This window comes from Ricinus communis, chromosome 1, assembly GCF_019578655.1.
Source record: "Ricinus communis isolate WT05 ecotype wild-type chromosome 1, ASM1957865v1, whole genome shotgun sequence".
In the NCBI taxonomy this organism is placed as follows: domain Eukaryota; kingdom Viridiplantae; phylum Streptophyta; class Magnoliopsida; order Malpighiales; family Euphorbiaceae; genus Ricinus; species Ricinus communis.
In genome coordinates this window covers 9,537,308-9,549,959 of record NC_063256.1, presented here as the reverse complement: position 1 = coordinate 9,549,959, position 12,652 = coordinate 9,537,308, and the positions used below count along the sequence as shown (strand labels likewise).

Genomic DNA, 12,652 nt, shown 5'->3' with positions numbered 1-12,652 from the left:
ATTTAATATTATATTAATTTTTTATAAATATTATAATTAATATTTTATAAATATATTATGTACTATTTTTTATTAAATATAATACTACATTTTTTCATAAAAGTACCATATTGCTATCAATCTCATTAATTTTAACTAAAATTTAAATTTATCTAATTTTTGAATAAAAATTATAAATTTATTTATTAAAATAATTGAAATTAAATTTTATTTCAAAAGTTGAAGAGTTGTAGGGATATTCCATTCTTTGTCGTATGAGTTTCACTGAACAGAGCGTAAATAGTAGCAATTCAGCCCATTATTATTAATCAAATGAGAAATAAGGTAGGCCTAGCCCCGTTGTATGAGCCCAAACGCACTTTCGTTAATTCAAAGAAGCTGTAGCCTGTTCGGCAACGGTGAGAGATTGACACAAGTCGTATCAGCAAAGCACGCCGTTGGGATATCAATTCAGCTCCACTGAATCGATTGAAGGTCCGATATTAGACGTAAGTTTGTTAGAAACAATGTCTGCTAGGTTACTGAAGAAAGTCTTGAAAGAACAGGAGCAACAGCAGCTTCATAATCACGAGGAAGAGGAGGAAGCAGAATCTCCTGATTTGAGCACTCGTCCTGTAATCAATCCATTTGACCTTCTCAACGACGATGACCCTGATCAGGTTTGTTTTCCCTACAAGCCTAATTCTTTTGGTCCACTCATTTTGGGATTTCTTTATTGTTTGTTTTTACATGACTTTTATTGATACTTATTTCTTCTTATTATTAATTGAAGTTAATGATGTTTTACTTAGTGGGTTCTGAGTGTTTGCGAAGGTGATCCCTTTTAGATTTCTGTAGTGGCTTAGAATAACTCCATGTGGTTACTACTTTGCCTAATTAATTTCGTTATGTGGCCGCCTTAACATTTTGCAAAAGAAAAAAGAAAATTGAAACATTAGAGCTACTAGCAGTTTTAGGCTCTCTCCTTCTTTATTCCCTGCTTATAAGCACTTAAATCCTGTTTTAGAAAGAAGAGATTTTATTTTGTGCAGTATCTTTTACATGTTCCTGTCAAGCTGACTCTTGAACTTGGTTTGGTACATTGGTAATCTTGTGTTAGTGAAGAAGAGTGTGTATCAAAGTCCTAAGAGAATAAAGTATACAGATGTCAAGGAAATTGATCTGTCTATGTGATTGAAAGAATATTTAAAAACATCAAAGCAACTCTTCACTATGCTTTGAAGGACATCATTGTTTGGCTATTCTTTCCTATTTTATAAATGGTTTCAAGTAACAAGTACAATACTCGGGAATGAAATATCTAACATTTATTTGTGTATAACAAAAGACTATTAGTGCCTGCAAGAAGGATCTCTTTTTTTTGTTTTAATATTTTACCTTCAATTGCTAATTTTGCGTTTCTGTTGCAGGAGAATGAGTCAGAAATCACTGATGAAACCTTGAGTGTAAACATTGACAAACAAGAAATCTCTGTGTCGAGAAGTGGGGCCAGTGGAGTGTCAGCATCTAACCGGAAATCCAAGAAAAAGAAAAAGAAGAAAGGCAAGGCAGCTCTACCTTCAAATACAAATAAAGGTGAAACACAATTGGATGAGGCACTAGAAACACTCTCCTTGGATGTGAATTCTTCAAGAAATCAACTTGATCCTATCAAAACCAAAGTAGAAAATCCAAGACTTCGAGAAGAGTTTGATAAGCAATGTGCACCATCAATCTTGCAAGTGGATCCCAAGTGCTTAAATCCTGACAATGAGCTTCGAAGAATTTTTGGTTCTAAGGTGGTGAAATCATTTGAAAAAAGTAATCAAGCCAGCAGTTCTAGGCAGGTACGAGGGGCAAGACGTGGAAGCCATCACACCAGAAAGACTATTCTAGTCTCTCCATCAGAACACTGGCCTCGCTGGGATGGATCTTTGTCAATGGAATTTCTGGAGACTAAGGATGGATACCACCACTTTAGGTAAAGAACATTCTTTCTTGCTTAATTAATACTGTTGAGGATTTCTAAGGGTCCTGCTTTATTTCCTAGGTTGTTTCCAATCTTGCTCATGGTTTTCCCGGATATGGTTGTGATTGAGAAATGCTTGCAGCGTCACTTTTATTATGAACGGATGGAGTTTTCCATGTGTATTAAAAAAAAATTACATGGTAGATTTGGTATTTGATTCATCTTGCATGAGAAAAAAAGACATTTGGTCAGAAGTTATATAATAGTTTGGATACTGGTCTTGCTGCATCTAATATGGAGCTGTGCTTCGATGTAATTTTCTTGAAATTTTAATGTTCGGCATATGTTTGCCATAGCTTTGTTCCTATTTTTCTACTCTCATGATGATTTGAACTTTAGGAGTTTGATTTGATTTGTAGCCTATAGACTTGTCAGGCATACAAGTTGCCTTTTGTTTTAATCTATTATTGAATCTCTGCTATAACTTCTTAGATTTTTAATTATTGTACTTTTAGACTTGAGATTGGCATTTACTCTTTTTTACTTGCTAGATGATCTCTTCCTCCTTTGTGTTTTTTAGTAATGCAGCGTCCAATCTTATTCGTGCTGATACTATCACATAGCTTTCCTGATTTACTTTTGCAGATATGTGCACTCACCTTCCTATAATCAAGGTCAAAGAGCATTTGAAGCTGCCAAATCCATTCACGATCTAAATGGCATAGCAAGCATCCTAGCATACCACCCTTATCATTTAGATTCACTTATTACAATGGCAGACTATTTAAAATTTATGGGTGAGCATCAAATGTCAGCCGATGCTATTGCAAAGAGTTTATATGCAATGGAATGTGCATGGCATCCTATGTTCACCCCTTTGCAAGGTAATTGCCAATTGAAGATTAGCCATGAAATGAACAAGCCACTATTCACAGCGCTTTTCACTCACATGAAAGACATGGACAGGCGTGGATGCCATCGCTCTGCCCTTGAAGTTTGCAAATTATTGCTGTCACTAGATTTAGATGATCCAATGGGGGCATTGTTCTGCATTGACTACTTTGCTTTGAGGGCAGAGGAGTATGCATGGTTGGAACGGTTTTCTGAAGACTTCAAAAGTGATAACTCTTTATGGTTGTTTCCAAATTACTCATTTTCACTTGCCATTTGCCGATTTTATCTTGAGCAAGAGGAAACTTCAAAAGATACTTCTACACTTGCTTCCAAGGCTACTTCAGCTGATTTGATGAAGCAGGCATTGATGCTTCACCCTTCTGTCCTTAGAAAGGTAGTAGCAAAGGCACCTTTGAAAGATCAGGCATGGACAAATATACTAAAGAATGCCTTTTTCCGCTCAGAGCAAACAGGCTCCCCATCTTTGGACCATCTTATCAGTATATATGTAGAGAGAAGTTATATCATATGGAGGCTTCCAGATTTACAGAAATTGCTTCGGGATTCAGCTCTTCAAGTTGTCGAAACTTTAGAACATAACAGTAGTGAAGCTAAGGATTGGGCTTGTGTGCGAAAAGAAGTGTTCTCATCTGAGAACAATGAGTAAGTAGTTTCAATTACTGGCTTGCTGCTACATTTGCTTTAACATTTTAATTATTGTCCTATGATGTTCTTGGGAAGCATGTGTCCTACAAGTAATGAACGAACTACATCTAGATGTGCTAAATTTAAGCATTCAGATTAGTATCAGGACTGAACTTAAGATATTTGGTTCTGACTTTGACTGTATTTTACAGGTATATCCATTTGCTACTTTCGGACTTTTCTGATATAGTGCCAACTATTCCACCTGAGAACCTGCAAAATTTCATGGTTGACCCAAGGATGATGGAGGCTGGGCAAGATGGAGGCCAAATTGCCAATCCACTTGCTGGTGGTCCTGCTCCACGTGATGTTGCCAATCGTAATGCATTGGCTGTTTTGTTTGAGTCAATGTTGCCATGGGTTAATTATGGAACCAGAGAAGATGGAGGTGATTATGAGGATAACCAAGTTAATGGCCAAGACCAACGCAACGAAGACTGAATGTCAAAGTTCTGACTGTAACAGACGGGAAAAGAGGAGAAGATAACTGGTTTTTTCATTCTTTTCTTTTTCTTTTTTCCTCACATTGTGTTGATATCATAAATCTGAAATGTAGATATAATTAAGTGGTCAAGTAAAAAATTGCTGCAACATGATGTGAACCATTCTTAATACATCACTGATGCAGGATTCCTTTTTTGTCAATGGAACTCAAACCATGTGTTCAGCTAGAAGTATTTTGCTTGCACAAAATGATTCTCAGGAAAGAAATTGACTGAATTTTGTTGTGTTATTTGTCTGTCATCCCATAGATCTCACGGTTTTGTATTCAATGTTTAGTTAGAACTGATGTAGCTTATTGTATTTTACAGTCTTAAAAAGTGAAGATCCTGGTCAAGCTTATCGAATCATTGTTTATAAACTTTGTGGTTGAGGGGCATCGCCTAAATTTGGAATCTTTAAATACACCGTAAGATGCCAGCAAATTCAAAGGTTCTTTTTTTTCCATTGTAGAGAGTGAGGACTTACAAATACAGATCATCAAATAGAAATAGACTTGCCAATTTCGTTATAGCCATCGTTTTTAGCACGAGGAGGAGCTGATGCCAAGGCAGAACTCTCCAGAGTTTTCTGAATAGGTTTATCGTCATCCTACAGAGCCAATATGATCAAGATTATCAGTAACGGATAGCTCAAAGTGGTAAATGGCCGGTTCAGAATCAACTATGAGAGCAAGGAGACCTTGTGTGTATCAAGTTGCCACGCTACTACAGATCCTACCAGCTGTACCTGCAAAGCATAAAGCAAATAGAATCAATAAGAGAAGGCTATTCAATGAAAATTTACAGAAACTTTTACATTAATGAAAAGATTACCCGCTAAGGGTCTAAGAATTGTCTGCCAATGCTCCGATAACCCAGTAAACTGCACTCTGAAACATGGCATCCAGCAATCCATAGCTGAATATGAAACAAATTGCCTGGAAAAATCTTCCCCTGAAGGCTTGAAGTCCAAGCGCTTCGGAGGAGCATCTAAAAGAATATTTCAACTACTGGTTGGCGAGTCCGCCAGCCCAAATTGCAGTCCCAAGCAAAGCAACACTTCCAATTCCAATAAAGCCTTTGTCCTTTTGCTCTGAAACCTGAAATCTAAAATATATACAATGGCTCATGATCCCAACATTTGCGCACCCCAGTAAAAGACGTTGTTCAGTCTTCTAATCCTCATATTAAACATCAATCCGTTAACAGTATTGAACTGATAACTATAAAAATAAAGTTGCTAGTTCAGGCTGCAGGGACAATGAGAAGCATCTTCCAGTTTAGAAATAGCTTCAGGATCTCGACACCCTAGAAATATTTGAGCACTTAATGTTGGTGCACGGTGTACCGTCATCCCTAATTACTAAACTGGGGTGCAGGATTGCAAATGAAATTAGTGCACCAGCAGCCATGAAACACATGAAGGTTATATGGGTCTTGTCATTTGACAGTTTCTGATTCTATGCGGGTGGTAATTCAGGATAAGAGGAATAAGACCGCCAATTAAACCACCCATGTTAAAAATAGTCCAGAAGAGAGAAATATAGATCCCCTTACGGCCAGGAGAAGGATAGGATGTCATGATGGCACCTTGTCCAGCCCAGAGAATGCCTGCACTGCACCCAATGTCAAGCACAGAACCAGCTACGATGCCAGCCTGGTCATGGAAGTTATTGTAATTGTAATAGAGAAAAGAGCCAGGGCAAAGGACATTGGTGGAACAAACCAGCAGCGAGGGTGAGATGGAAACTAAAGATGTTAAATACTCTTTGTGAGTGTTTTTGCTTAAGTTCTTACATGAACTTTGAACTTATCAAACTATTGTTTTAGTTTGTGGCGTTCTCTAATCAAAATCTAAATTTTTTTTTAAGAAAATAAAGAATAAAGAAGAAAAGACACATAATTTGTGATGGTTCGGGTGTTAAGTAATCCTTTGTTCCCATGCCAGCAAAGAGCATCGAACATACATGGACAGCAGAAGCAGACCTGATACACCAATCAAACTTACTTGAAGAAGGGGTGAGCTGAACCTGAAACAAGAGGAGCTTTGTGGTACATGAGGTGCAGGTGCTGCTTCTTCATCTCTCTGAGACCCCAAATCTGACAGTGAAAGGTAGGGAAAGAGAAATTGAGGAGTCCCAAGGATCGCATTGCTACGAGGGATGCTCTTATGGTGTTAAACTGAGGAAGGTACCTTTGGTTTCTGTGTTGTTCCACATTCTCATTGTTGATCACTTGCGTCAGTGACAAAGATTTCCATCAATTGCAGCATATTACCATTCTTCTTGTTTTCTTTCTTAAGCTTGTTCCAATTCAATGTCACCGCATCAGCAATATATGCATCTAGCTGTTGTTCAAGTTTGGGATACCATTACTGAATGTCCCTCTAGCATGATGAAAATTCTGTATTCACCACCTCATAGTTTAGACGAGAGAAAAGAGATGCAACTTATTTTTGCACTTCTTTTGTTGAATCGAACAAGGAACATTGTTAGTCGAAGCTTATAGATATCCGTCTGTCCGTAGATTTTATAAACTATAATCAAATTCACACACGTATTACCAACTCTGTAGGACATTTTCGTCTTCCTTGTTTAATATTTATCTTTATACTATCTCACACTCCATCTGAAGAACCAAACTTAACAATTAAATTTGCTAGAAACTTGCACTGTGCTGTTGTTAACAATTCCTAACATCTCATGTTAATAGACAGCCAGCTAAATTCCTAAAATTGATAATTGCTTCCCTTTCTCCACTACATGATAAGAATCTCAAAATTTGATGAATAAAGCATGGTAAGCAAATAGTATATATACTCACTGCTATCTCAGGTGAAGCCTCAAACAATATAATATAATTGCATTAGTTTGTTAGAGTACCATTTTACTGTCAAAATAACCAATATGGGCCGCCAAACTTCTAAATTAATATATGATTACAGCAATGAGTTAGTGTTTATTCCCATGATCATCACTTGGTTGTCAATGGGAACAAAAGAGATCGTTGAGCATCTGAAATCAGACGCCATGTCTATTTCAGGATTGCTTTTCAAGTTTGCCTGTCACCTTCAAAGAGAAAACTGCTAGGTCTGCTCATCATCACGCCAAAAGAGGATAAGTGTTTAACCCAACATGCTGGGCAAGAAGTGCCAACAAAATACCTTCTTATGTCTTATGCTTATCCATGGATCAGTCAAGTCTATCCTTTTGGAAACAAGAGAAACCTCAACAGCATGTTGAATAAATTGCTGGATCAACCAGTGGAAAAGCCTAAACAAGGTCATTTTTTGCGGCAGATTGTCATGCCATCTCCTATAGATACCTAATACACAAAGGTTAAGGATTATGTACAACTGACAGAAGTTGCTGCCTAACTTTCAGCAAAAAACTGCACATAAATTCCATAGACATACCATGCTGATGCTCACACGGTTGTCCTCCATTAAAGTTTTGTTGAAATTCCTGATGCTGACAGTCCTAGCATCATTTATCTGCTGAAAAGAGATTCCATCAGAATTATATTTATCCAAGGGGAAAAATTCTATATCATTGTCAATGATTTACCAATGGATCTGCAACTTTTCCATGCCAAAGGACATTGTCAACTACAATAACACCCCCGACCCTCACCTGCAAGGAGACTAATAAGCATTCTTACACTCCAGTGAGCATATTCGACAAAATCAAATGAGAAAATAGATTTAGAACCGTTCATATCCACCATCAAATCGGTCTTATGGTCTTACCAGCTGCAGTAGCAATTCAAAATACTCCTGATTCATTTTCTTCTCAGCATCAACAAATGCAAAATCATAACTACAGGAAAGAAGCACGCCACTGAGGATTAATTATGCAAGTTAAATCTTCAAGTACAAAATGGAATCAACAAGAGACAAAAGTTATGTTGTTATTATTACCTGGATTCCTCTCCATTCAGAATCAAAGATTTTAAACTGTCTGCTGCCATTCCATGTTTCACATGGACCTAATTTAAAACAAGTTATCAGATATCACTAGAACAAGAGTATAGAATTATACAGCAAGACATTTGCAAAATTATGTGCAAACCAGACTTCACAATTGTACAAGTGCAACATAGACATAAAAGAGCAAAGTAATGGAATACTGACAGATTGTAATTTTACTCATAAAGAAGGAGGCAATTATATAGTATTACCAAGGTAAGGCAACTAAATATAATTTATACCTTGTGGGAGACACCAGCACGCTCGTAATACTTCTGAGCAACATTGAGAGAATTGGCATCTCTTTCGCATGCAACTAAACAACCTGATTCCGGCAGCACCAAAGCAACTGCCAATGATGAGTATCCCTGATCAATAAATACACCAATTATGCTAATTACAACATTTTTTAATAGCTACCTCTTCCAAGAACTGCTAAAAGTATAAAAATAAAATAGTGACATTTGAAAAAAAAAAAAGAAGAAAAGAAAAAGGAATATACGGTATAAACACCAAGTTCTATACACCGTTTTGCACCAAGAATCTGCACAAGCATCGCAAGCAGCTGTGCTTGATCAGGAGAAACCTATTAGAAATAAAAATTAAATCATCAATTTGTTCTCTGAACTTAATCACGCAAGTTTTAATTAGTTGATTACTTGCATCTGGCTGCCAGGCATTGCAGCAGTCTCCTCTCGCAGTTGCCGTAAAATCTGATAGTTGAGAGAGAGTTAAAAAAAACACACACACACAAAAAGCAACAACAAACAAAAATTGGTGAACCTCGGGCTCCCGGACGTTGGAGAGAATGTAATCGTAAAGGCAAGGAGTGAGACTGATTATCTGCTTGTTCCCATATTTATCGTCATTAGCAACTACAACTGCCAGGTCGCTGCTTGTGCTAGATGACGAGCAGCAACAATTTCTTGCGAAACGAATAGATTTGCATTCCCTAAAACTTATAGCAATTCTTAGGGGTCTGCCTCTAATAACAGTAGCAGCAAAAGTGGCGCGTTGACAGGCTAAAAAGGAGCAACGATTAACCGCCCAAGCGCAAGCGCTCGCCATTTCAGCGTCCTAGCCAATACTAGCAGGTCATCAAGTAATAAATAGTTGAAATGTATTCTTTTTGAGCCTAATATTTACAATGGTTGAGGCTTCATGGGCTTCAAGTGTGGAGCCCATTAAACACTAGTGCTTGCTGCTGCCGCGTAGCAGTGTCTCTCGTTATCTAACTGAAATCTCAATGTTCTTCCCCGCAATTAACTGTCGAAGTTATCCGCAGGTATTTAATATCTGTTTTTGCTTTTTGGATTATCGAAATTGAATTTCATATCTCCAGTTAATGTTGAAAACTGGGTTTATAGTACAATTGATGTAGCACGATATGTGTGACTATAATTTGCTTCTTTTTACTGCGTTTTCTCAAATGAAGAAATGAACCTGGCGTATGCTGCTACTTGTTTCTGTCCTGCTGCTGCTGCTGGTAGTGGAAAGAGAGGCATTTTCAAGATTAAACCTTTTAACGCTACCAGAAATGTATCTTTTCAGAATAAGTTTTCTTGCTCAGCAACTGTAGCTACCGACAAAATGACTCCGGTTTGGCTTCTTTCTCGCATGTTATTCTTTTATTATTCTTATTATTATTTTTTGTATTTGTTGGTTAACGATTTTATTGTATCTGGGATTTAGGTATCTGAGTTTGAGATAGAGAAGAAAAAGCATGATGTTTTAACAGCTATACAAGACACGCAACGAGGACTTGTTGCTACTGCTGATCAACGCTCTATCATTGAGGATGCTCTGGTCTGTTTCCTCTCTCTCTCTCTCTCTCTCTCTCTCTCTCTCTCTCCTTTCCTTTTTTCCTGCAGATTATAGTGTCTGGGAAGTCTAGAAATTGCAAGCTATTTAGTCAATTTTCATGTTTGGATAGGTAGTAGTTGATATGATATAATTCACTTCTTTCAACTTCAATATTTTGAATGGAATGAAATCATACAACAACAGATATTATTTTTGCAAAATCCAACTCAACTGAACTGAGTTTTTGCACCTCGTTTATTCCGGTGCTTAATTTATTGACGGCTCTGGATATAATGTGGCAGGTGAGCTTGGAGGGATACAACGTGGGTGCACCAATTGACTTAGTGAAGTTGGATGGGACATGGCGCCTGCAATATACTTCTGCCCCTGATGTCCTCATTCTTCTGGAATCTTCTGCTAGGCTTCCTTTCTTGCAGGTAGGCGTTATGAAAGCCTAAATTTTACAAATTTTCATATCAGTAACACGAGCTTTGCACAGCCTGCTGAAATTTGTATTACCTTGTGCTGTATTTGGATGTTAAGATTTGAATCTCGGATTTAGATTTGTAATAAATACTTTGTATGAATGTGCATTAACGAGGATTTAAAGCAAATCCATCATAAGTTTGAAAGGCCGATTAATTAATGAAGATTTGAAATAACACCTAACTATATGTTATTTGAAATTCTTGCATTTAAAGTTTAATGATTCAAATCAAAATGCAAAATTAACTTAATTTCATTACCTTTTTTCTCTCCTTACATATGTACTGAAGAGGCATCATTTAACTTTCATCTCTCAAACCTGTTCTTTAAATATATGTATTTTGGTTATATTTTAGTCTGTCCATGAATGGCCTTCTTCAAATTGACGGTCAGTTGGCAGATGAGAAATTTTCTTGTTCTTTTTCACTTTTTCTTTTTATTTGTTCTTTTCACACTTTTATCTTGTTCTTCTTTTTCCTTTTTTAATAATGTATCCTTGAATGTGAGAATAGGTTGGGCAGATCTTCCAGAAGTTTGAATGTCGAGATCAGTCAAGTGGAGGCATCATTCGTAATGTTGTAAGATGGAGTATTCCAACAGTATTTGAGGTAAACTTTGGCTTTCTGTCTACTGCGTTATCTTCAATTTTATTGGAATCTTATTGTGGTTATCAGTATTTAATCAAGCAAAGCTGCATGCTTAACTTTGCGACACTGTAAATCTATACATATTAACTCCGTTAATGTCTAATTAACAGTTCTAGAATATGCTTTGCTATTACAAACTATTTCTGGCTCATATGTGTCCTTGTTATTCTTGATGAAAAAAATTGTAGAGATGTTTGGATAGTCCTTACTGTTAAAACGAAATATTATTTTCTATCAATACCTTTTTTGATTTTATTTTACAGGAACAAGACGGTGCTACTCTCCTTGTTTCTGCAAAATTTGATGTTGTTTCTGCACGGAACATCTATCTGCAATTTGAAGAGGTCAGCTTCTCTGTCCTCCATAAAACATGAAATCCAAAATGGTCGAGGTACATTGCATACAACTGTTTGAATGTATGAATAACCCTGTCCAAGATGTGCCACTTATAATGTTCCATTAATAATAGAACATTGCTATTTTGCGACTATTATCTTTATATCTCAACTAGTTCATTAGCTCTGAAGCCGCTTAAGTCTTTCATTCAATGCGAAATCATTGCATGACCTTTTCTCTTCCTGCACTGAATCTAGATTTTCCACATACTGCACTTGGCAGATAAGCATTCAAAATATCAAAATCAGCGAAGAGGTGCAAGCTTTAATAGCTCCAGCAATTTTGCCACGCTCATTCTTCAGTCTACAGGTAAATAACTTGCATCACTATTCCCATATTCCCGTGCTTAATCTCGAGTACTGCATGTGAATGGGAGATAATCGAATCTCTGATTCTCTTTGTATCTTCAACTTGATGATTCTCTCTGAATCAGAGTTGGTTGTTCTCTTTGAAGGGTATTATTAGTAACAAGCATTATAAATAATGCATATTTGCTTTAAAAACTTTTATTGTTGTCATATACATAATACTGGATTACTCTGTGAATCCTGATTTTAGTTTCCCTAATGTCTGAAATAACGAAATATTCAAGTAACTAACGACGCCAGTTAATGGTATCTTTGGTCTTTCTTTGAGTGCAGATCTTGCAGTTCATCCGCGCATTCAAAGCGCAAATTCCTGTAAGAAACCCAGGAAATCCAGGGAGGTATAACACGGCTTTGTATATTTTATGCCCAAAAATGTTTTCCTATATATACATAGATGGTGATATGTTCTTTGAATTACAGGCGAGCAGTGGGAGGACTGTACTACCTTTCCTATCTGGATAACAACATGATTTTAGGGCGTGCTGTTGGAGGCGGTGGAATATTTGTGTTCACTAAAGCCCAGCCTCTTGACCTATAAAAAACAAGCTTGATTTATTCTACTGTCTACTAGTAGTATTACGTTCTACACTGCATCTAGAAACCAAACACGTGAATTTGTACAAGGCAACAACAGAAAGTAAGGATTTCGAGTGGAGGTCAAGCGCATCCAGCCAGAAAGCAGAGCCTAGTGGCTGCAACCAGCACAGAGCATTTCTATGGAGTGACCAATGAGTTGATTTGCTGACCCTTGGACTTGAACACACACAGCAAAAAGTCATTAAAAGAAGGAAAAAGAAGAAGAGAAATCCCTCTGCGTCTCCAGCATGCTTTATCTATTTATATTCATACTTTTTCTGTATTTAAGTGCTCTTAAGATTTGGATGTAAATTTAAGTGGAGAAACCATTTGAATATTCACAGCTGAATTATGGCTGCTTTCATGGATGCAAGTCTACA

General features: G+C 37.0%; 3 protein-coding genes and 1 pseudogene across 8 annotated transcripts; 2 read left to right on the top strand and 2 right to left on the bottom strand.

The window, feature by feature from the left end:
* Positions 1–316: 316 nt before the first annotated feature.
* On the top strand, positions 317–4,280 carry LOC8270804 (transcription factor 25). Its single transcript, XM_002515086.4, has 4 exons — positions 317–659; positions 1,410–1,960; positions 2,594–3,505; positions 3,700–4,280. Exons 1-4 carry the CDS (start codon positions 507–509, stop codon positions 3,986–3,988), a joined length of 1,905 nt encoding a protein of 634 aa, XP_002515132.1. The 5' UTR covers positions 317–506; the 3' UTR covers positions 3,989–4,280.
* Positions 4,281–4,394: 114 nt separating this feature from the next.
* LOC8270805 lies at positions 4,395–6,254 on the bottom strand (annotated as a pseudogene).
* A 610-nt stretch (positions 6,255–6,864) lies between these two features.
* Positions 6,865–9,076, bottom strand: LOC8270806 (O-methyltransferase MdmC). Of its 6 annotated transcripts, none has more exons than XM_015716911.3 (9): positions 8,780–9,076; positions 8,656–8,709; positions 8,499–8,582; positions 8,239–8,364; positions 7,949–8,016; positions 7,778–7,847; positions 7,596–7,661; positions 7,445–7,525; positions 6,865–7,353 (listed from the first exon to the last, which is right to left on the bottom strand). In XM_015716911.3, exons 1-9 carry the CDS (start codon positions 9,062–9,064, stop codon positions 7,312–7,314), a joined length of 876 nt encoding a protein of 291 aa, XP_015572397.1. In that variant the 5' UTR covers positions 9,065–9,076; the 3' UTR covers positions 6,865–7,311. The 6 variants fall into 6 exon arrangements, 5 of the variants coding, with proteins under 5 accessions (XP_015572397.1, XP_048232780.1, XP_002515134.1 ...); XM_048376823.1 differs by having other exon boundaries at positions 6,865–7,343; XM_002515088.4 differs by having other exon boundaries at positions 7,445–7,522.
* A 68-nt stretch (positions 9,077–9,144) lies between these two features.
* Positions 9,145–12,640, top strand: LOC8270807 (probable plastid-lipid-associated protein 10, chloroplastic). The gene is made up of 9 exons (XM_002515089.4): positions 9,145–9,281; positions 9,432–9,595; positions 9,689–9,802; positions 10,102–10,236; positions 10,798–10,893; positions 11,196–11,276; positions 11,551–11,637; positions 11,970–12,034; positions 12,117–12,640. Exons 2-9 carry the CDS (start codon positions 9,434–9,436, stop codon positions 12,232–12,234), a joined length of 858 nt encoding a protein of 285 aa, XP_002515135.1. The 5' UTR covers positions 9,145–9,281; positions 9,432–9,433; the 3' UTR covers positions 12,235–12,640.
* Positions 12,641–12,652: the final 12 nt, after the last annotated feature.